Here is a 23,371-nt window from a genome sequence, read left to right on the forward strand (position 1 = left end):
CTAGGGCTAGTTGTCTGGCCTCCTATTTTAGCTTTAGGGACATAAAAAGCTCCAAAGACCTTTAACCCAGCACCCGACCTCTGCTGGAATGAGTCCTAACCCCCCAAGTGGTCCCCCCCAGGCGGGCTCTTAGAAGTGGTGTTAGAGGAAGAGGTCCTGCTCCTGCTTAACTCTAAAAGTTGTGACTTAGACAAATGTTCATCAAAAAGTGCCAGAAGAACCAACAGAAGATCGGGACCTACCTGCCAGCCAATCCACCCAAGGCGCATCGCCGGTCGCCCTGACTTCGCAGTAGCTCTGGCTACGTTCTTCTCTGCAGCAGGAAATCCTGTGCAGTAGTCCTCTGAGCAAAGGTACCTAGCCACTTGGAGCTCTCTTCACCTGCTGTTTGTAGCTTCATCCTGCTGGAGGTTTTCAACTTCCAAAAAGTTGTATAGATCCGAAGATGAAAATCTCCACTGGGCTCGATGATGACAGACTCCTATTGAGGATGAGGACATCCTCTGGCTGGAAATCCAGCTTGCCCTACTCTGAGCTTTTTCCCATTGTCATCGATAGCGTCACCAAGACCTGGTCCAGAGCTCCACGGCGACAATGGCTACTCCTTGGACACAGCCTGTAGCTCTGCCCCGCGGAACTTTACCTTCTCCTGGGCATTCCTCAGAATTTCATCTCAGTGCGAATGTAAGCCGAGGCTGGGCCAAATTCTTCTCTCATATCCGAACCATGCTCCATCGCGGTAGTCCTTAATTTTTGACTTTGCGCCAGTCTTACCAGATACCGACGGTTGGCACTTTGATCTTTTAGGTGCTATTTTTCATAAACAAAATGTGAAATTCATAACTTTGGTTCTACTGATTGGATTTGATTTATTTTTGTGTCATCTTATTTATTAAAATGTACTCTACCTGTCAAATTGGTGTGAGATTTTTTCTTGTGTTCTGTTTTCACTTTATTACTTCTTGTGGACTGCATAAATACTTTGCACAGTGCCTCTAAGTTAAGCCTGACTGTTTTCTGCCAGGCTACTAGAGAGTCAAGTGAAGCTAAATTTAGTGACTTTCTCGTTCACTTGGACAAGGATTTTGGTTGTTGCTTGAGTAGGGATTTCACCCCCTCCCTCAATCAATCAACCAATTTCTTACAAGGATGTGACAGCATGCTGGTATTTACACCGCAACCTTTTGATAAAGTCATTAAATATTTTTCTCCATTGGTTGTATAGACCTTTGTTGGTTGACTTGAAGTGCTGTAAGTGAGAAGACATCAACAAAACATTTATATCATGTGAAGCCAATGTGACTTCCCAATAAGGACTAAGATCATCAAACATAGTTAAATGAATTTTACGTTTGGCTACTAATCAATCCAGCACATAAGCAGAGCAAAAATAAGTTGAAAAGATACAAAAATAAGGCAGGTAAACTGAACTATCTCAGTAGATTGGATTGCGCTGCATTAAGATAAGATACAGAATAGGAACTGCTACAACAATAAAACAAATTAAAGCATATAGATGTTCCATAAACAAACTTCCTGTTGTGTTGCTTGGTAACTAGTTACCTTGCATCCTCGTGATGTATAGAATGTTTGGGTTTGGAAAGGGATTCTGGTTCCACTGTGTGGGCTACGAGTATCGTGGTTGGAGTTGGTGATGAAGATGTACCTGACTGATGCTCCTCAGTATTAAAGGAATCTACATATTAACTGTGCCATCGTCTTCAATTCAATTAGTGACTGAGGAGCTGAGGAGCATCGAACCCACGTTGGACCTCTGGACATTGGATTATTTCCTTTTGGATCATTTTATGGAGGCAGAACGTTCGTTTTGCATATGAAACAGTGGATATACTGAGTGATCCTTCGATGGAGTGATCAATTCATGTGTTTGCGGTGTTTTGGGCTACCGTGCAAGAGTGCTCAAGTAAAGTGCTTTCATTACTGTTATCATACGCTAAACCTTAAGGATTACCTGCCGTTGAGAGATCGCATCTTTCGAAGTGATCTTGGAACCCTTCGCGATCTTGGATCTTCGGCGGCGTTGTGACGTCCTCCTCGTTCTTCTCTGAGGCTTCGTAGCTGTGGAATTGCTGTGACTCCCGGCTGGATAACAAGCGTCATCACGTGGGGTCATCACGTCACGCAGTGTCATCACGTGCGTCACATATTGCGGAGCAACGTCACCATGCTGCATGACCCCACTTGTCGGCCATTTTGTTGTATATTCGTTGCCTGGTTACCAAGGACCTGAGCCGAGTGAACGAAGAAATCTACGCGCGGAACTACTGGGAATTGCGGTTCTTGCCTCACATAACTTAAAAGAGGGGATTATTTTTTTTTCTCTTCGTGTCCATCATATTGAGGTATTCTGAATAACGTTTTAGGTACTTGCATCTTGCTGGAAACTGATCTTTTGTGTGTGCGATTGGTGGTCAATTATAAATGAGACCTCTAGCCTGTATCAATAGTCATCATGTCTACAGAGGGCACAAGTTCAGCTCAGACAAACAATGCTAATTTTAGCATTTCTTCCCCTCAACCATTTTGGGCCACAGGAAATGAGCCTTCCCTCAAGTGGTCTGAGTGGAAGGCATATTTCGTTAATTACATCGAAGCTGTTGATGAAGCAAAAAAAATGGCAGCGGAACAGAAGAAAAGATTGCTATTACATGCTCTGGGTGCTATGGGACTCAAGACCTTCCACCAATTGACGGGTAGCATTACTTCTGGGGATTTTAATGTTTTTGAAATCGCATTATTACAGCTGGACAATTAATTTAAACCAAAAGTATGTATGGGTGTTACTAGGTACCAATTTTTTCAGAGGAAACAGTCAAAATCTGAAACTATTGATAACTATGTGTCTGATTTAAAAAGGCTGGCTCTTGATTGTAAATTTGGGGTGTTGCACGACGATTTAATTAGAGATCAGGTTGTTATGCATACCGCCAACCCTGCAATCCAAGATAGATTGTGGGTGAACGGCGATGCCCCACTGGGTGATATATTGGCTATTGTGAGGAAAGCTGAGATTTCTGGTCGATGTGCTGTTGCTTTAAAAAATGATACTCAAAATGTTACGCTAGTGAGTAAGACAAGTAGCCCTAACGATTTCAATAGAATTCCGCACAAGTTTAAGGATAAACCTCCTTTTAAAGAGCGTGCTAAATGCTATAGGTGTGGAAACTTAGACCACCTTGCTCATAGTAAGATGTGTCCCGCCTTTAAACAGAAATGTACTAATTGTGGTTTGGTAGGCCATTTTGCGAATGTGTGTAAGAGGAGAAACTACAAGGTCAAATGTGTCACGGATGTGAACTGTGAAAGTGTGGATGAATCAAATCCTGATCTGGGGGATATGATTTTGAATGAGGATTTGTCTAAAAACTTAAGAAGCAATTTGATGCTAAACATTAACGACGTTGTATGTACCAACAAACCGATTTGCAACATGTTAATTGGTGGTGTGAATATTGACATCATAGCTGACTCAGGGTCACCTTACACCATAATCGAAGAAAAGTTGTGGAAAAGTACATTTATTAGTAAGGTGGGTGAACAATTGTTCTAACCTGGTATCCATCCTGAGGGTTATGGGGGTGAGAAAATTGACCTCGTTGGTTTCAGATGGTTGTTTTTGAGTTCTAGTACAGACGTTGTCGTGCTAAATTGTACATTGCTAAGAGTGGTCCTCCTGTTTTGGGATGGTTGGATCAGAAACTCTTGCATATTATTCTTGACCCTAACAGTAAGGAACAAGTGTTGATCCTAGATGAAGGTGCTTCGTTGGGCGAGAGTATGATAAAACAATTCCCATCTGTTTTTAGTGGAAAACTGGGCAATTTACGTGGTTTTGAACATCTTATTCGCCTTAAAGAAAACGCTGTCCCCATGGTTCACCATTGTCGCAACGTTCCTATATTAGTTAAGGAGGATGTAGCCAAGGAGTTAGAGAAGTTAGTTGCAGCAAAGGTGATAGAACCAATAGAGGCATCAGAGTGGATTTCTCCAGTCGTGATTGCCAAACGTTCCAATGGAAAAATCCGACTCTGTGTTGACCTCCGCCACCTCAACAACAATATTGTTATCGACAGGTTTCCCTTACCCAAACTTAATGAGATGGTGAGTTGTCTTAAGGTGCGAAGTGGTTTTCCACGGTTGACCTTTCTTCAGCCTATCACCAAATTTCATGGTCCCATGATTCCAAACACCTCACGTCATTCATAACACCTTTTGGGTGTTTTCAGTTCACCCGCATGCCTTTTGGCCTTGCGTCAGCGGGCGCGGTATTCCAACGTCTGATGTTTCACTTATTTAAAAAGGAGATGGGTGTGACCTTTTTTTTTTCCAGGATGATATTTTAATTTATGGTGGAACCAAGGAGGAACATGATTCTAGGCTTATCAAGGTTTTGAGAATCTTGGAGGGTAAAGGCCTTACTATTGAGTTTGCTAAGTGTAAATTTGCATGTGAAAGTGTAACTTATCTGGGACACGTTATTGATCGTAATGGTGTTAGACCCAAGGCGTCTTTAGTTTCAGCTATTGAAGAGGTGCCAACTCCTTGCAGTAAGGATGATGTTAGATCCTTTTTAGGAATGGCTGAGTTTTGCGCTAAATACGTTCCTAATTTTGCAGACAAGTGTTTCAATAATTGGCAGCTTCTGAAGAAAAATGTGAATTTTGTTTGGTCTTCCGAATGCGATAGGGATTTTAATGCTATCAAGACCGCTATTGCAAATGCAGCCTGCCTCAGTAGCTTTGATCCGGCTGCAGAAAGTTTTGTGACTACTGATGCAAGTAATAAGGGATTGGGTGCAGTTTTATCTCAGTACTCGAGCAATGGCAAAGAGAACATCATTCCCTTTGCGTCTAGGTCGCTTTCTCCATGCGAGGAGAAGTACCCTATAATTGAGAAGGAGGCACTGGCGTGTGCTTGGGGTCTTGACCATTTTAAATCATTCATAAGGGGGAAGTTGTGCACTCTAAGATCTGACCACAAACCTTTGGTCAAAATATTGTGCTCAGATGGTTCTTCTAATCTCTCGTCTAGACTGTCTAGAATTTCTATGAGGATGCAGAACTTTACGTATAGAATTGTTTATACCCCGGGTAGAGACAACCTGGTTGCTGATTTCTTGTCCAGAATGCCTTTTATGCTGGAAAAGTGTGAAGATGAGGAATGGAATGACTTTCAGGTTGCTTTAATTCACAGTCAGGGTCGCTCTGCTATCAACAAAAGTGAATGGGAATCTGAATTCCGTAGTGATGAGACTTTATCAAAAGTTGTGTCATTTGTTTTGAATGGTTGGCCGCGTAAGGATAACATACCCGACATGGTCAAGCCTTTTTGGGAAGTTAGATCAGAACTCTCCTTTTGTGACGGTTTTCTTTTAAGAGGGGAAAGAATTATTCCTCCTATGAGTCTTCGTTCTTCCATTGTGGTACTGTGTCATGAGGGTCATTCTGGTATTACTAGAACCAAGGCAGTTATTCTGGTGGCCTGGTTTGGATATTGAGACGGAGAGAGTGGTTAGGAATTGTACTACATGCGGTAATTCGGACAAGTCTTTGAAGACCTTTACACCACCTATGTGTGATACTATTGTTTCAAAAGAGCCGTGGGACACGGTCGCTATTGATATTTTGCGTCCCATTAAAGACCAGTGTTGTAAGTCTCAGAAGTATATTTTCGTGCTTATGGATCTTTTTTCGGGCTGGCCAGTTGTAAAAATTGTGGATAAGGCTGATACTTCAGTGGTTCTTGAATTCTTGCATGAGATTTTTTCTTTGGAGGGTATTCTGGCGTCATTAATTAGTGACAATGGAGTCCAATTTGTGTCCAATATTGCAAAACTTGGCGTGAATCACAGGACTACTTCGTTGTATAACCCTAGCGGGAATGGTATGGTAGAGAGATTTAACCGTGTGTTGAAAGGGATAATTCAAATTGCTTCTAGTAATGCACAAGATTGGATTTCACAGGTGGGAAAGACTGTCTGGGCTTACCGAGTGACTGCCACCGAAGCGACCGGTTTACCTCCATTTGTTATTATGCGTGGACGTAAACCTCGGTCTAAATTTAACCCTAGTTGGTTATTCCCATCGGGGTCGGTCAGTTGGTCGAAGGATGAGGTGTGGAATAGGATGCAGCGTGTTCATAAAAAAAACAGTGACTACTATAATGTCAAACACTCCACCAAAACAGTTGTGATTGATGTGGGAGATTGGGTTAGAGTTCAAAAGCCTGGGTTTGTATGCAAAGGTGAGAGCGCTTTCTTTGACGCTGAAGAAGTGGTAGAAGTGCTTCACAATGCTGTGAGACTTAAAAATGGTGAGGTCTGGAATTTAAAAATGGTTGCTATGGATCACCCTGGTAAGCCTTGTAAGAAATTGGGGGATGATCCTTACAAGTCAGATTGGTTGGAATATGATTTTAATGAGGTGGCCGCTTCTTCCTCTGGTTTGGCAGATGGCTCTAATGTGCAGCATCCTGTTGTGGTTCAGGAGGGGGATGGGGTGGTCTCGGAAGTTCCAAAGTTGGCTGGTCCTAGCTCTGGTGAGAACATTCCTATCTCTGGTGAGACTATTCCGTTTTCTGATCCTCCTGCTATTAACCAGAGGGCGCTACGTTCAAGGAAGGCTCCTCTCTGGCTTAGAGATTATGTGGTTAATAATGAGTGAGGTGGAGTTACGATGATAATATGTGCGTTTAATATTTCTTGTTATTCTTCTTGTCCTTACCCTTTTGTATTTTGTTGTTCCCTTGTATATATTATTTAATTCTTATTTTTGTATAAAGAGGGGGGAAGTGTTGTGTTGCTTGGTAACTAGTTACCTTGCATCCTCGTGATGTATAGAATGTTTGGGTTTGGAAAGGGATTCTGGTTCCACTGCGTGGGCTACGAGTATCGTGGTTGGAGTTGGAGATGAAGATGTACCTGACTGATGCTCCTCAGTATTAAAGGAATCTACATATTAACTGTGCCATCGTCTTCACTTCACTTCCTTTCTCTCTTTTAAACATAGATCATCTATCCAATATCTCTATTTAAGGAGCATTGAAGGTGTCAGCGCCATGTAGATTTCTGTAGACGTCTTGGAGAGAAAATAAGTGTTTAGCCTAAAGCTTCACACTTACAAGATTATAGGTAAGCAGAGAGATCTGTCTCTCTCCAAGACTAAAGGGAATCTCTGCCTTCTAACTGGAAGAACACCAATTAAAGTAACAGTTGTTTCGGAAACGTCCTCATCTACTTTCACACCACCAGGAACCAATCAAATTGTTGCTCGAGTTAAGCATATGGAACATCCCTTAAATTTCCCATTGCATCAAAACTTGGACTGTAATCCACAACCTTGTACATCCCTCCGTCTTGGCACATGTTGAACACAGTGTTTCTTCACATTCACTGCCAAGTTCTTCTCTCCAGACCTCACTATCGGCATTCTAATACAAACAATAAGCCTCTTTCTTACTAACTGGAATCATGATGATGCACCTACGAAGAAAAGAAAGAATATGCTGGCAAAACTAAATGCATTTCACTAGAGACCTGTAGTCAGGCTAAGTTAAAGCAGCAATCAATATTAACTTAATGAATAAAAGAGAACATGATTACATGTTTCAACTGAGCATTAGTGTACTCTTATGTTACCCCCAATCCCTACTACGATTACAATTCATTAATACGTTTAAATACTTCACACATGTTACTGAGGTTAAGGCAAACAGTGAATATAATGTCAGTTATGAGTATATCATTGCATAATTATGACAAATAAAATGAGGAGCTTAAATTACGTTGATGCAATGAAAAACATGGTTTAATGAACTACTCATGTGTTATATATATTAAATGGAGAGGTCTGTATTGTGTATCTGGAGGTGCTTTTGATTGATACAACAATTCTTTTACTTACTATTGGAAAGAAATAAGTGTTTGAGCTACATGAAGAGAACATCATTCATTGAAGAGGAATGTTGACCCTAAAAAAAGAGAAATAAATCGATAATAAACCTGGGTTTATTACCTCTTTATTTTGCATCCCGGCCGTCTTTGGGGACAGGGCCAGTGGGGATGACAGGCACTGAGGGGAGTGGTTTGACATACTGCCTTCAGTGTGCATGTGGATTTGACTGGCCGTCTGAGGACGGCCAAACCGACCTGCGTACTGAAGCGGCCTCCAACCTCAGCTGCTTTGGTTGGAGACAGCAGGCACAGACTCTCAGTCTCACTGGGAGCGCACATTGAGGGGTGCTCAGGCCAATGCGTGCTGCATGAGAGTAGCGTAAGAATTGGCGGCATGGGAGTCAGGGGAGTCCGGGAGCCTCTGCCTGCAGTGGGCTGGAGCCAGAGAGGAGCGAAGGACCGGCGATGCAGCAGATACGTTTTTGTATTTTATTTTTGTTTGTTTGTCTGTCGTCCCCTGTCCTCCCTCCCGTGCCCCCACCCGCCACTTTACCCGGAGACTGGCCACCTCTACAGAATGAGACCTTACACGGCACAAGTGGGAGTGGCTGAAACAGTCCTATGTTTTGCCATAACTGTACGTACGTCCTGTAACCATCCTTTTCTATCTGTCCAGTGAATTCTTCATGTCCACACAGAGATGCTGTCACTTCCAGTGATGTCACAAGGATCAAACATTGTGCTTTCAAGCTCAGCCTCACTCCCAATTTGGTGCTTGCGCCTCTATGATACCACACTACTGTTACAAGTGAACTATGCACATGCTAATTATATTACCTCTATAACAGCAAAGCATTTTGTGATGGCAAACCTCAGTTTATGGGGACCAGATCTGGAATAAAATAAAAACATGCATGAATGTAAGGCACATCTCACCTCTTCAAATAGTTGCAAGCTGTATACATTATCGTCATCTGCAAAATAAACAACTCCTTTGATTTTTTGGTTCAGAGTGAATTTTTCCCTCAACCAGGTTAGTCCTTTGTTTCTTTGTCTTGCTCCTTTATTTAAATGCTCCTCCTTCTCTGACTTGGTGTTTAAATGGGTATATGGAATCCCACAGTTTTTGAGAAACGAGGTCACAAGTTGAGTCTTGTTGTAAGCATCTTCAACCACAATCCAATGAAATCCTTTCACGTGAAGAAAAGTGTGAGAAAGCCGGGTTAGCTCTGCTTTCTGAACCAGACGAGCGTATGTTGGAGTTATGGCGAAAATGGTCTGCAGTGGGACACTTTCACGAGGAGCTGTATCAAGGTACGAAAAGGCAAAACCAGAGTCAAATATGTTACTTACAAATGTACATTCCTTTGTAATAGGTTGAGGTGCATGTGCTTAGATGGAAACAAATAAAGATTTCAATGACACTACAGTGAGGTCAATATTCGATATTATGACATTGGAATGTTGGAAGCTCCATTGAAAACAATGGAGCGCTCCGGGCTTATAATGGCTGGTATAAGCCCGGAGCACCAACATTCCAATGTTTCTTTGTTCAGAGCACTGGCTGTGAACAAAGGCTTCAGGGAGCCTGAGGGGATTTGAATCCCCTCGCGCTCCCTGAAGGCTTCCTTTTATTTGTTAGAACATTCCGCCCTCTAGTGGCAGAATGTTCTAATAGCCTTATAGCCCTTCGTAGCAGGGCTATACCGGCTTTTAAAGTCCCTCTGCCTTGTTAAAGTCCCTCGCCTTCGGCTCAGACCTTTAACGCTGCAGCGGGCCTTTAATAGCCGATATAGCCCACTACGGCGGGCTATAAGGCTATAATAGTGACCTCCAAAAACACTGCATCCTCTACATCACCTACCACTGATATACCATGTTGAGTATATTAATATTTTTACCTCCGTATTGTGCACTTAATTCTATTGACTATACATACCTATATTTATCAGCTCTTGTATGGTTAGATGGAGGTAGTGGATGCAATCTTTTCATGCGATCTAATACATATAATATATTGGGATGTGTCAGGTATAGATTTAGAATCTGGCTTAGAGATTGACGGCTAATTAGCAAAAACTAAGGGGCACATTTTACAAGCCCTTATTCCCACTTTTTACGACGTTCCTGTGGTGAAAGGGACTTCGCCTGTTGCTTAATGCCACCTTGTAAATAAGGCACCATTTCACGATATACTTAGTGTGAATGGGGTGGGTAAAGGGTGTTCCAGTGGAACCATTGATTTTGATGCTGCCCCATATTTACAAGGGTGGCGTAAATATGGGGCAGCGCCGAAATATAAGACATGGTCTTCACATGGAAAAACGAGGCGAAATAAAGCTATATTTCTCCTCGGTTTTTGCTGTTTCTATGTGGGCTGCATTGTGCAGTACACACAGAAACAGCTAACCGCCCTAAATGATTGTTTTTGTGCAGGAAGGTGTCCCTTCCTGCAAATAGGCAGTCATTAAAACAAGCATTTGCAATGCAATATGTCTCGCATTTACACGAGTTTAAGCTATTGGCATTGTAAATGACAATGCGTTTTATTTATGTTTCAAAAACCGAAACATAAATAAAACGCATTGTCATTTTCAATGCCATTAGCTCAAACTCGCGTATATACAAGACCTGTTGCATTGCAAATGCTTGTTAACTATAGTGGGCAGGATTACAATTCGGTCCAGAATCACTGGAACATGCATAGATCTTGTGTTACCCAGCTTTCCTCCTAAAAATTATGAATACTGTTTTGGATCAGTTTTGTTTCTGCAGTATGCGGATAGTGTTGTAATAATTAGAAAACAGGATATACACTTAGTTGTCTTTCGCATATTACTGCTTTTTAGGTCGAGCATTCGAGACCTCTTGTATATACTTCAGTATATACTTTAGTATATACTTTAGTATATACTTATATGTGTATGTACTTTGTGGCTCTGGAGATCAGCCCCAGGACTTGTCTGCTTCCGCTTAGGGACTTTTTTTTTCTATTCAACTGCCTCTATTTAACTGTCTTGATAGAAAACGACCAGCAGAGGTCAGTAAAATACCAGACTTGCTTTCTGCTGAGGGTCTTTATTTTTTATTTTTTTCTGGCAACTGCCTCTATTTCACTTTCTTGATAGAAAATGACCAGCAGAGGTCAGTAAAATACCAGAATCACTTTAGAATACTGTAGATTCCAGTCCATAGAAATTGCCTTCCACAAGCACCCGTAGACAATAATATTTTTTTCAAATCTTGTATTTTCAGTGATATGACCACCGAAGGCCCTTCGGGCCGAGTTCGCGCTGTATAAATATGCAAAAAAAAAAAAAAAAACGGGGCTCAGCGCATTGCCCAAGTTGGTTCAGAGGGACGTGGTTGGGGAGGGGGGGCGGCATTGGGGGGGTTGATTACGGCTTACCCCCAGCATGTGTGAGGCCTACTCAAGGTAGCGGGCAGTGGGCCCACCCCAGCGGCTGTATCCACGGCTAGACTCAGGGTCCGGACTAGGTTTTTGGTGGTGGGAGAGGGTGGGGGCTAGAGTCCGGTGGCAGTGTAGGAGGAGCGAGGCAGGGCTTTGCATAGGTTCTGCTGCTAGGGAAGGAGGTGTGGGGGGGTGGGCCTAGGGGGTGGCGGGGAGCTGCAGGCGATAGTGGCCAGGGTCATCAGAGTCCAGGTGAGGGACTGCTATCACAGCACGAGGCCCGGTGGTGCTTGGGACCCACTTGGTTGGCGTGACCGAGTGGGGGGGGGATCCCGGACCGGCGAATAAGGCCGGCAGATTAGGGGTGATGCCAGCGGGGTGCAAGACGGCCCGAGACGCTGGCCAGAAGCAGTAGGGGGGTCCGCGGCCGCCTGCCCTCCTTCGAGGGATTCGCGCATTGAGCAATACAACCTTGTGAATCCTACCAAGTTATGAGTATGTTCTGTGTGAAGGATGGCATGGATGTTGTGGGGGGGTGAAGACGGGGGAATGTGACAGTGTGCGACGGATGATGAATTTGGCATGCCGGGTACGGTGCGATAGAAGGAGGATGTGGAGTGGGGGGGGTTGCCGGGGGGGGCAGGGGGGGAGTTCAGGTAACCAGACCATTTTGTTGTTTGTTTCAGGCAAGTGCGGCTTATGACAGAGCGGGGGCCAGGCGCTCCAAGGGGGATGGCAGCTTCGGTCTGGATGAGGAGGTCCCGGATGGACACTCAGGTAAAAGAATGATGGGTTAAGGTCTTGGATTCGTACTTCGAAGATTAGGTGTTCACTCCCTGGTTGTCACCGGGTGCTCAGTTATATAGTGTATGCAATGGTATTTCCTTCAGTAAGGTTGGGACAATGCTGGGGGCCTGGGGAGCCCAGGGTCCAAATGACGCACAGCTGGTCAGCTGGAGAAAGTTGGGTGTTTTATGGGCGATACATGCGCGGAGGCGGCGTACGTCAGACGATGGGAACCTTGGGGCCAAGCGATGAGAGGGTTTTGGGTTTCGAACGGCCGATTGTGATATCAGGCGAAAAGAAGGCTGGCAAGCAAGGGGTAGCTCGTCACTATTTGCCGTATTTAAAGGCTATTTGCCATGTTTAAAGGGTGACTTTTGAGCCGGGGGTGCCAATTGACTCACATAGTGGATATCGGTCTCAAACACATGGGGCAGCATATTGAGGTGTGCAGCCCGGGGACAGCTGGGGGTATTATAAGATGGATGGGGTGTTTTGCCGGACTGGAACAGTGGGAGGAGGGATAAGGTCAGCCCGAACTTAGCTCAACTGGGGGAGGGGGGGGGGTTTCAACGCAATATTCAGCCTCTACCCACAGCTGGGGGGGCAGGCAGGAGATTTCTCAGCACTTACATTGGTGGGCACGTAATCAGAAGAGGGGTTGACCTGAAGGGAAGGGGTGCGGGTTTTCTGGGGCTTCTTCTAACGGACAGGTCACATGGGGGACAGGGGCGACTGGTGAGGGCTCACGTGTCGGTTGGACAACGACGTCTAGAGGGACGGAGGGTCATTCACGGGGTCACGCTGGGCCACCCCGGTAGAACGGGGGGAAGCCCTTGGGGGTAGTCAGGGGCCGGGAGGTCCTTCTCGATTATTTGGAGGCCACGGGTCCATGGCGCTAGTAGCCTCACAAGAGGAAGCAGTTGCTGCGGCAAACAGGAGCATGGAGAGACGTGGCTGGCCATCATGGATGCCCCCCCCCTTTTTGTAAGGGAGACCTGGGGCAAAGTACATCTGCACAGGGTGCATTCGAGGACTGGGAGTAGGGGAGGTCTCCGGGGTGGGTCTCTGGGTGCGAGGGCAGCTGTTAGACAGGGCATATATGTAGAGGAAGCGGGATTGCCTGATGGGCGGTGCACACAGGGTGGGGGCTGAGGTCATGAAGAATTGTGGGACTCTGGGGGTCACAGTACCTGGAGCGCGAGCGTCGCGAGGCGTGACGGGGCAAATATATATAGGCAGGGACTTGCCTGGGGGTGGGACTGGTACAGGTAGTTTGTTGGCCGCGTGATAAGATACTCGCCTTCCGTAGGCATCGCAGTAAGGGAGGCTGAGGGGGTACGCCAGGCGGGGAGCTGACAAGCCGGGGAAGGGATGGGCGACTGCTTGGTGGAGCCAGACAGGGTTAGGGGCCTTCGGACACGGCAAGAGGCGTTTGGGTATGAGGTGGTCTACTGGGTAGCAGGCAATAATTTAGAAATGGGGATCTTGGTTTACATGACGCAGTGTTATTTATAGGGTCGGGGAGATGTTGTTGCGCGTCTGGAGCAGGGAGCCAGCACACGGTGGTTGTGTCGTAACGCCACTGACAATATGATGATTTATTTAGGGGCATCTGGGAGTATGGTAGTGCAGGACAAAGGAGACACAATGATATGGTCCCGGTGGGGCAGCAGACACGGGTGCAGTGGCTGTGGTGATGGGCTGTTAGTGCCTGGCTTGTCTGGGTGGAAGTACGGGGCACAACGTTTTTCTAATGGGACAGCATTGGCGCTTGAGGCGTAGTTGAGAATGGGGTGGTGTGACCGGGAAAGGGCGATTGGGAGTTTTGAGTTGTTGTTCGGCTACAGCGTTTGGGGGGGGAAGTGGAGCATGCGGCAAAGGATCTAGGGAAAGCGAAGAGGGGGCATGAGGCAGCAGTGATTGGTGGCAAGAGAAGGGAGGCCTATGGCTTGGGAATTGGGGTTGCCAAATGCGGAAGGTAGTTTGACGGTTTTGCAGGCTAGTTCGGTTTCATTCAAGGGCTGGGTCGACGGGGCGGGGCTCCCTTAAGGAGAAGTACGAGTCCTACGCCGGGGGGCTGTCACAGAGGTGACATCAGGAGGGCTGTTTGGGGGGGAGAGAAGTCGGAGATTGGGGAGATGGGAGTACGTTAGGGTGTGTTGTGACGTTATAGGTACAGAAGAAGGGGTTTAGGCGGGGTTTTGAAGAGACTGGTGATGGAGGGGAAAGGGACATAATCCTTACAGGACTAATCATTCTTTTTCTACTGCAGGTAGTGGGAGTTGCCTGGGATCCAGGGTGGTCGCCTGGACAGGCGGACATTCTCCTGAACGTTGGGCAGCGACAGACGCGACATAACAGGTGTACGGATGTCACCAGGCGGGGAATGCAGTCATTGGGATGTATGATGATGGGGGGAACCAGTAGAATTGACTCTGGGTGAGCGTTGCGGCCAGTGAGAGTGACTTTGTGTCATACAATATAGGAACTTGCTCTGATACAAGCAAAGGTGTGGGAGAGAAAGTACTCAGGAAAATTTTACTCCGAGAGGCATGGCAGAGGATATGGTTCAATGACAGGGATCTTGGGAAAGTTGGCATGGGGAAGCACTGCGCCTTGCAATGGATGGTCTCCGGGGATGTCTAGCATGCTTGCAAGGAAATGGCCGGCAGGGAATGAGACTGTTTGAGGGGAATCTGGTGGTCTTGTTGGGGATGGGGCACTTTCACGGGGGGGGAATGGTCCGGGAAATGTTCCTTGTTTACAAGGGACACAGGAGTAAGGGTGGATGGTCATCCACTGATGGTGCCTTGCAGAGGTGGGATTTTTTGGGGGCTGTTGAACATGCTTAACAGCTAATAGCCCACAGGTAATGGGCCTGTTTGAGGGGACATGGGGTGGTTTTGTTTGGGGGATGGAGCACTTTTCATGGAGGGGGATTGCCCTGGAAATGTCCCTTGTTTACAAGGGACTCTGGCTTCATGGGTGGATGGTCGTCCACCGATGGTGCTTTGCAAAGGATGGACTTTGGGGGCTGTTGAACATGCTTACAGGGGAATGGCCCGCAGGTAATGGGGACTATTTGAAGGGACACAGGTGGTCTAGTTTGGGGCTAGGACGCTCTTCATGGATGGGGGATTGGCCTGGGAAGGTTACTGGTTTACAACGGACACTGGCTTTACGGGTGGATGGTCATCCACCGATGGTGCCTTGCCAAGAAGGGAGTTTGGGGGCTGTGGAACAGGATTACAGGGGGACGGTCCGCAGTTAAGGAGACGGTGGGAAGGGAAACAGGTGGTTGTTTGTGACGGTGCATTTTTCCACGGAATGAGTTTATCCGGTAAATGTTTCTTATTGACACAGGTTTCAAGGGTGGATGGTCGCCCATCTGGTGCTTTTTGGGGTGGGGGAGGCGTTAGGTACGTAGAATAGGTGCACCTTTCGCAGTCTGGGGTGTCCCGGCAATAGTGAACTTTATATGGGACGCAGGTTTAGGGGAGGGAGGGTCGTCCACAGGGTGCCGCAAGGTAGACTGGATGGAGGCGAAAGGTGCACTGGAACTGGGGGTGGGGCAGGGAACCGCCCTTCGGGGGTTTCCCTGGTTGGCGGTACTTTGGAGGGGTGGGGAGTCACATACGGGCGGATCCACCCCTCGGGGGGGGGGGAACGGTACATAGGTGACTGATAGCGGGCGCGGGAAGCAATGACCAATGAAGGAGATCCAACAGAGGATGCTTGGAGGGCAAGTGAAGGTGAGAATGGGGAGAGGAAGGAGGTCACCGAGTGAATGGGGGAAGAGCCTTAACAGGTGAGATGGTTTTGAGAATGGATGAAAGGAGAATGAGTCGGTATGGGATGGGAAAAGTATATTTAGTAAATGTATGTACTGTCGAATAAAGTCTAAATGATTGCAACCTTGTCCTAATAAAAGGGCCTTTTACGCTTCAAGTAACAGCGTGGAGTGTGCTTCTTGCGCGATGACGGCCCCCGGGGGAAGTGAAGGTCGCAGACCAGTCTTCCCCCGGGGGATTCGCGCAACGACCGGAAGGACAAGGTGGGGGTGGGATCATAGGAGTGAAGGAGGGGGCGGGAGTTGGGAGGGTATATAAGGTGTCAGGAGAGGAGGATCCGGCCTCTTCCTGACACCTGAGCACCACCTGGGGGAGAATAAAGTTTGTCCGTCCACCCACCCTACAGACATTAAGCGAAGGGTTGGGATATATTTTGGGCTGAGCGTGCCAGTTTAGGGCAGGTTGCAGAGTAGAGGCGTCACGGTACTTTGGAGGGGTGGGGAGTCACATACGGGCGGATCCACCCCTCGGGGCGGGGAGAACGGTACACAGGTGACTGATAGCGGGCGCGGGAAGCAATGACCAATGAAGGAAATTCAACAGAGGATGCTTGGAGGGCAAGTGAAGGTGAGAATGGGGAGAGGAAGGAGGTCACCGAGTGAATGGGGGAAGAGTCTCAACAGGTGAGATGGTTTTGAGAATGGATGAAAGGAGAATGAGTCGGTATGGGATGGGGAAAGTATATTTAGTGCATTTATGTACTGTCGAATAAAGTCTAAATGATTGCAACCTTGTCCTAATAAAATGGCCTTTTACGCTTCAAGTAACAGCGTGGAGTGTGGTTCTTGCGCGATGGTTGATCTTGATTGTGCTGCCACTGACTCTAATCAGCAGGAAGCATCAGGTGTGTAGTGTCCTTTACTCCCAGCCACTCCCTCGAGGGCTGGACACACTTGCACCCCCACACCCATCCATCACAGGTGTCACGAGCCACGTGGCCCCGCCAATAAAAGGGGCCCGGGTGCACGTGCTCGTGGAAAGTTACTGCACTACCGCGCCTGTGTCCATCATTTGCATAATGCGGGCCTGAGTCCCAACACCACATTGGCAACCAGTATGTTGCTAACTCGCATACCTGCTGCTCTGTTTTCATCATTCCTCCTGGGGGGGGAATGAGCCCGGCAAGCGGCACCCTGGTTAACTGTCAACAACCACCCATGACTGCAGAGGAGACTGAGCCCCTCGTGTTGCCCGGTCACCGCCTCCTAGACCCAAGAGGATTAGTGGTGCCTGCATGGTGGCTCACACATACCCATTGCCAGCACGAGAGCCATGGCCGTGCTGAGGGGGAGGAAAGGCCGCGGCCGCCCAGTGCCTGAATTGCCGCCCAGTACCTGAATCGCCAAACAGTGCCTGAATCGCCACCCAGTGCATGAATCGCGCCCAGTGCCTGAATCGGCGTTACAGAGGGGGTCTCAGCAGATGCTCACAGATGCCCACTTACTGCCGCTGCTGCAGCCCTGATGCTGACAGGCCCGACAGCGGAAGGTCAGTGACAAACAAACAAACACACGTGTGGAGAATTGCCACTGCGCTAAACGCACCCGTGCATCTGACCCTCAGCAGTATCATAGCGAGGATCAACCCCTGCATCCTGGCCACCGAGAGCAGACAAATTACAGCATACCAACCCGCACTCACCTCTACACCCCCCCCAGCGTGGGAGGCGGAGGAAACACGACACGGGAGAGAGGCGGGAGTGCAGCGCTTCATGGTCTCCCTGCTGCTACACACACAAAATGGATGCGGCACCCTCAGCAGAGATGGCAAGCTTTGCAGCCGGCATTAGTAAGGGAATTGTACCCGACCATGCCAGAAAAAAAAACATTCCGACATCTTAGCATCCTCTGCAGGCTGCCCACGCACACCTGCAACCGGGAGACTGCAGCCCTCCAGCAGGCTTCCCACTCCTACCTGCAACCCGGAGGATAGAAAGAGAGCCCCTACCTCGGCACCGACGGGTCACCCCACGAAGTGTCGCCATGCCCGCCTCCATAAACGCCTGGGGGGTGGCTCAGCACGCAACAGGAGAAAGGCTCTCAGCGCCCTGGTGAAAAGAATCTGCACCATCTAGTGGCCACAAGCAGCGCCACCCAGCTTGATACATCGCACCCTGGCCAGCAACCCCCGCCGGTCCCTGCAGCAAACGGAGAACAGGGTTGGCAGCGCCCCCGAACAGTCATATGGGTGTGCCCACACTCAGCCCAGGGAGTCCAAAGAGAGACCTCACGCGCTGGTGGTCTCCTCACTGAAGTGACACCAATGGACAAGGGAGTCCTGCACACCAGCCAGGTGAGCGCTCCACCTACCTCCACAGAAGATTTACAGCACACAGGGTAGCCTCCCCACGTCGCAGACAGGAGCTGCTGGGCCCGCCGTTTAAAGAACGAATGCCGGGACCGGCACAACCGGAGTGCTGCACTGCCACCCAGTGGCCACCTGTGATACTGCAGCCACACCACCCTAAAACATTACAGAGGAACGCCTGCAGTGGCAGAATAGGAACTTCGACATGCAAGGAAGATCCAGGACCTCGTCTTCACAGAAATGCTGACACCGATGGGCCCCATGCCTAGTGGTAAGGCTAAGTTGAGAAGAATGTCTACGCCCACACACGTATATGGAGCAGCCACATCACCCTAGCCCAAAGTAAACCACGCAGTGTCCCCAGCTCCCACACGGTGGCCAAAGACAGACATTAGAGAGCATCCTGCAAGGACTGGGGGCCCACCAACACTGCGCACAGCCACGCACCTGCATCATCACACCAGCATGGTTTCGCAGTGGCAGCAAGCTGAACCAGCACTTGAACAGTAGCCACAGTGCCCCCCTGGAGTGGTGCACAACACAGCACCTCCACACAGCATGCACAATGCTCGCAGCAAAAGGAAACCCACCAAGGATCAGCGGAATGCCCTGCACAGCCAAAGGAGCCACAGCGACACAGGAGAAGTAGTCAGCGGCAGCGCGAATGCTTCCATGCCCACCCAAAGACCCCAGATTGCCAGTCTGTCTGCAAGGCCCCAAAGCAGGAAACCGAACAGACAGCAACGTCACAAGGGACCCATCCACACCAATAGCACAAGAAAAAGACTGTTACACAGCATTGAGTGCTCCCAGTAAGCCCAAAGTTTCTCCAGCCCAGGCAAGCGCCGATCAAGCTCAAGCAGCAACACCAAAGACACTGCAACACAAGCCCCATGAGCAAGAGTGGACGACCAGCCAGAACAGCAACGTCTCAAGGTCACTGTCCCCACTAACAGCCAAAGAGAAACTTGCACGTAGCACGTGGCTGCCGTACGCCACTGCCGTAGGAGAGATCGCATCACTCGCTCCTCATGGTACACAGACATAATTGCAAGCTACAATACAGGCACACGAAGTACCAGAAGAAAAGGCCCAAGAAGAAGACAGAGCGCACTTGGTCGGAAGCACGCAGAAGGCCGTGCTAGTGAACCTGCCAGCACGGGCAGGCGCCCGGGAGATAGAGACATCTCCATAAAGGAACGCAGCACAGAGAGCAACTACATCTCTATTGCACCAGCGAAGCCTCGAAGTGGGCCGGAGACCACACAGTGTCCTCCCTCGCACTGCCTCAAGACGAAGTCGGCGGTGACCCACCACAGGCAAGAGAGGAGTTGCACACCCTACATGGCAGGCCACCACCGCAACAGATGCTCCGACAACCAGTGACACGTGACCGCACGTCACTTTGCACAGCAAGCAAGAAGCACGTCACGCAAAGTGACCAGTCGGGACAAACATTCCGGAGCAAAGGCAGAAGCCGGCGCCACAACAGCGCCGCCTCGAGGTCCAAGCGCAATGCCCTCGAAGAAAGAAGAGAGTGACAGCCCTGTCACCCCGAAGAACCAGATGAACACAGGTGCGCTGAACAGACCAACAAGGGGAGAAGACCGAGGACTCTCACAGCAAGCCAAGAGCACACCCTGACACACCAGACAGCCACCAAAGTGGACCGATGTCCCTGGATACAGCCTCACAGGAGAACCGAACTTAAGCCGCAGCAAGCACCAACCACATCTCACCTCAATGCTTCCCCAGGCGACCGTCCACCCCAGAGTGTCGGCAGTTTAAGTCAAACGGCAACCCTGCCCCTGACCACAGATGCCACGGGTGAAGATCAGCACCGAGTATCTTTCCTCACACTGCCTCAAGATGGAGTCAGCCGTGGCCCCAAGCCAGGCAAGAGAGGATCCACACACTCTACGTGTCAAGCCGCCACCAAAGATCAACCTCAGCAAGGCGGAGACACATGGCTGTTAAGTCCCTCCTGACATCCAACTCTCCACCACCACCTGTCATTCTGACTCACCACATGGCTGGCAACCGCCATCACGCTAGCCCTTAGCACATGCGTAAAACACCACTCCCAAAATACCGGTGGACTGGAGTCCTACACTGTTGCCACACCAGCCGACAAAAGAAACCAGAAGCTACCTGTGAACCTGGCCTACAACTGAACCGCGAGAGCAAATCTTGGCCAAGAATCCTCCACACTGTAGAGTTGTGGGTGCGACTAAGTAACTGCTCCTCGGTGGTCCTGCAGCTGCATCCAGTCAGCACACAAGTGGCCCCAGCGCATCCCCGACGTCAGCAAAGTGGAAACCATGCAAGACTGCAAGACACGTCATCACCAGTGAACTGTATGCAGCGGACCTCTCCAAGCCAGGGGTCGTGTCCTGAACCCTTCAGGTTAAACTACGAGTGCCTGCCGAGTAGGTCCTGCTGCAGGCAGAGTCACCAGCCCATGTCTGATGTCTTCCTGCCGCCTGTCTCAGAAGACTGATGGACCCTGTGGTGTTTAGTTAATTGTTTGTTTTGTCCCCACAGGTTGGACTAACGTTTTTGTTTGTTCTTCAATAAAGTTGGGGAGGAATGTAGTGTCCTGCAGGACACGTTCTAGTGCTCCGCAGGAAGCTGTACTCCCAGCCGCTCCCTCGAAGGCTGGACACACTTGCACCCCCACACCCATCTATCACGGGTATCACAAGTGACGTGGCCCTGCCAATAAAAGAGGCCCGGGTGCACGTGCTCGTGGCCAGTTACTGCACTACCTCGCCTGGTGTCTGTGTCCATCATTTGCATAATGTGGGCCTGAGGCCCAACACCACAAGGTTGACCCCACGATGCGCTGTGAGCTCCCAAAATCGGTGAGATGATCCCGTTTGTGACTGCTAACCTCACCTTTACACTGTCTAACTTTCTACGAGTTTGCCTCTCTCCCTGTTGCCTTTGCAGTGTCAGGCGCCAATTGCAAATATTGGCCCTAAATGTTCACGACCCACATCAACAGCACATAGCAAACGTGATAATGGGATGTTTATGCCACTTAGAGGTGCTTCACATTCTTGTTTGCACTGACACACTCACGCTCTAGTTTGATAATGGAAGTTTCCACCCACGGCGAGTTGACAAGGTGCACGCCTGTTGTGCCATTTACGTGCAGTTCATTTAACATTGTTTAGTTTGTAGATTTTCATGATTATTGTAGAGCAGGCATTCTGTAAAGAGACATGCCGTGCAACCTCATTCTGTGCTACACATACATTACACAAGGCAACAATGGTTGGCTGTTGCTGTCAAGGAGACATTTTTAAACAAGCATTTGCAATGCAATAGGACTCGCATTTACGCAAGACCTATTGCATTGGAAACGGGAGGGCGGGCGTGCGAGAACGCACAAACGGTAGGGGCCAGAAGTCACAGACTGAAGGAGGGGGGCACGAGAAGAAAATAGTGTTTGAAGTAAAGGAGCCAGTGGCCATGGAAGGATATTAATGACGACATGGCCATTATGAGGAGGGACTAACAGGCCTAAAGCCAATCAGAAGTCAGCATTTAGGTCCTCAACCAATAAAAAAGTTGGGCGGAGAGTGGTCGGAGCTTTCACAAAGCTTCCACGCCATACTGAATACTGCATGCCTCGCAAAGCGAGCAGCGCATGCACGCTGCCGCTATAGGATCGACCTAAAAAGGACGATTTGCAATTCCTATGTGTGCTGCATAAAGTTACAAATCACCATTTGTGATTGTTTATGTGCAGGAAGGCACCACTACCTACACATAAACAATCATTCCCCCCTTACGCAGACACTCTTGCAAGGGTGCCTGCATTGGCACTAGGCAGCTTAATTTTGTGCTAGCACTAGGGGAAACACAAGGGTTCCTCGTATCTTTATAAATACAGTGCATCACTGCATTTTCAGAATGGCGAACTGTGGCATTAGTAAGTTTTGCTTAAAGCCGCGCTCAGTCATTCTATTGTACATATGCCCCAAAACCCTCTGCTCGAGGATCATCCTCTGTTATAGAATTTTCCAGCGTAGTTACCTCTCCTGGGGCAGTATGGAAGAAATAATTCTGCCAGCAGGTTCTTCACCAGATAAGAACCCTCAACAATAAGAGGTTCATGGTCACGAAACGTCTCTACCTCAGGCTCTTAATAACTTGTTCATATAATTTTTCAAAACTAACAACTTTCATGATTGTTTAAAATCCACACTTATTGACACATCATTTGAAAACAAATAGTATAATAGGTGAAAATCATCATTTGAAAAAGATATCACATAAAACAAAAATGCTTAACAGGATACTGATGTGTAAAAGGATATTACCACTCCTTTCAAAGGGCCACACCAGGTGTGTGTTTTTACTGGGTACATGCAAGAAACCGTATGCAACTCAAGGGGTGCATCATGTAGCTGAAATCTTGCAATTCCCCCAGCTCCTTAGGTCCAATGATCTGATGACAGTGAAAGGTCCAAATTAGGACTATCCGCCAATGAGGCTCCATTAAAGCACATTAACATGGAACTCCCTGATCCATGGACCCACCAACCAGAGTCACTGCTGTCCTTTTGCAGCCAACCAAAAACATGCATTTTCCAGTGTTAATGAGTTAAGTGTTCGCAGCGCCCAGAGATCAATCTGTTCTTGCGCTATGTGTAGCCCAGAAAACTGCAGGGCAACCTAATTTTCCAGTGCATCCATTTGGCACTATCTGTAATAAACAAACATCTCCTTCTTAAGACAAGCTGGAGCACCTGAGCACTTGCTGAAGTGGAGAACATGCTCTTTTTAGAAATGATGACTACATGAAGAAAGGTCCAGTGGACTGTTTTACAACTAACAACTATAAAGTGCCTCCACCTAGCTGAAGATTCCATTCGGTCAGTCTGAAGAGACACTCACCAGTTTAGAAAATGTCCCCCTATGTTGACTACCACGCATTAACATATATTTGCCAGCCCTCAAACTTCAACTCTGAAGAAATAACTGCCTCAATGAATTCTCTGGCAAAGAAAACATCAAGGTACTGGGCACTCCCTAACAATGCACTCACAATTTGTTACAAAGGTTCATAACATTCCTCAGAGAAGCTGAAGA

The 23,371-nt window shown here is 48.2% G+C and overlaps 1 protein-coding gene across 2 annotated transcripts in view; it reads right to left on the bottom strand.

Moving 5' to 3' along the window:
* The window catches only part of LOC146797915 (galactosylgalactosylxylosylprotein 3-beta-glucuronosyltransferase 1-like), a 641,970-nt gene that overhangs the window by 84,220 nt on the left and 534,379 nt on the right, over positions 1 to 23,371 (bottom strand). For both annotated transcript variants that reach the window (XM_085627775.1, XM_085627774.1), the window contains one exon: positions 8,849 to 9,216. In XM_085627775.1, coding sequence (XP_085483901.1) covers positions 8,849 to 9,216 — 368 coding nt within the window. The remainder of the gene's footprint in view (positions 1 to 8,848; positions 9,217 to 23,371) is intronic.

This window comes from Triturus cristatus, chromosome 9 (assembly GCF_964204655.1).
Source record: "Triturus cristatus chromosome 9, aTriCri1.1, whole genome shotgun sequence".
NCBI lineage: Eukaryota > Metazoa > Chordata > Amphibia > Caudata > Salamandridae > Triturus > Triturus cristatus.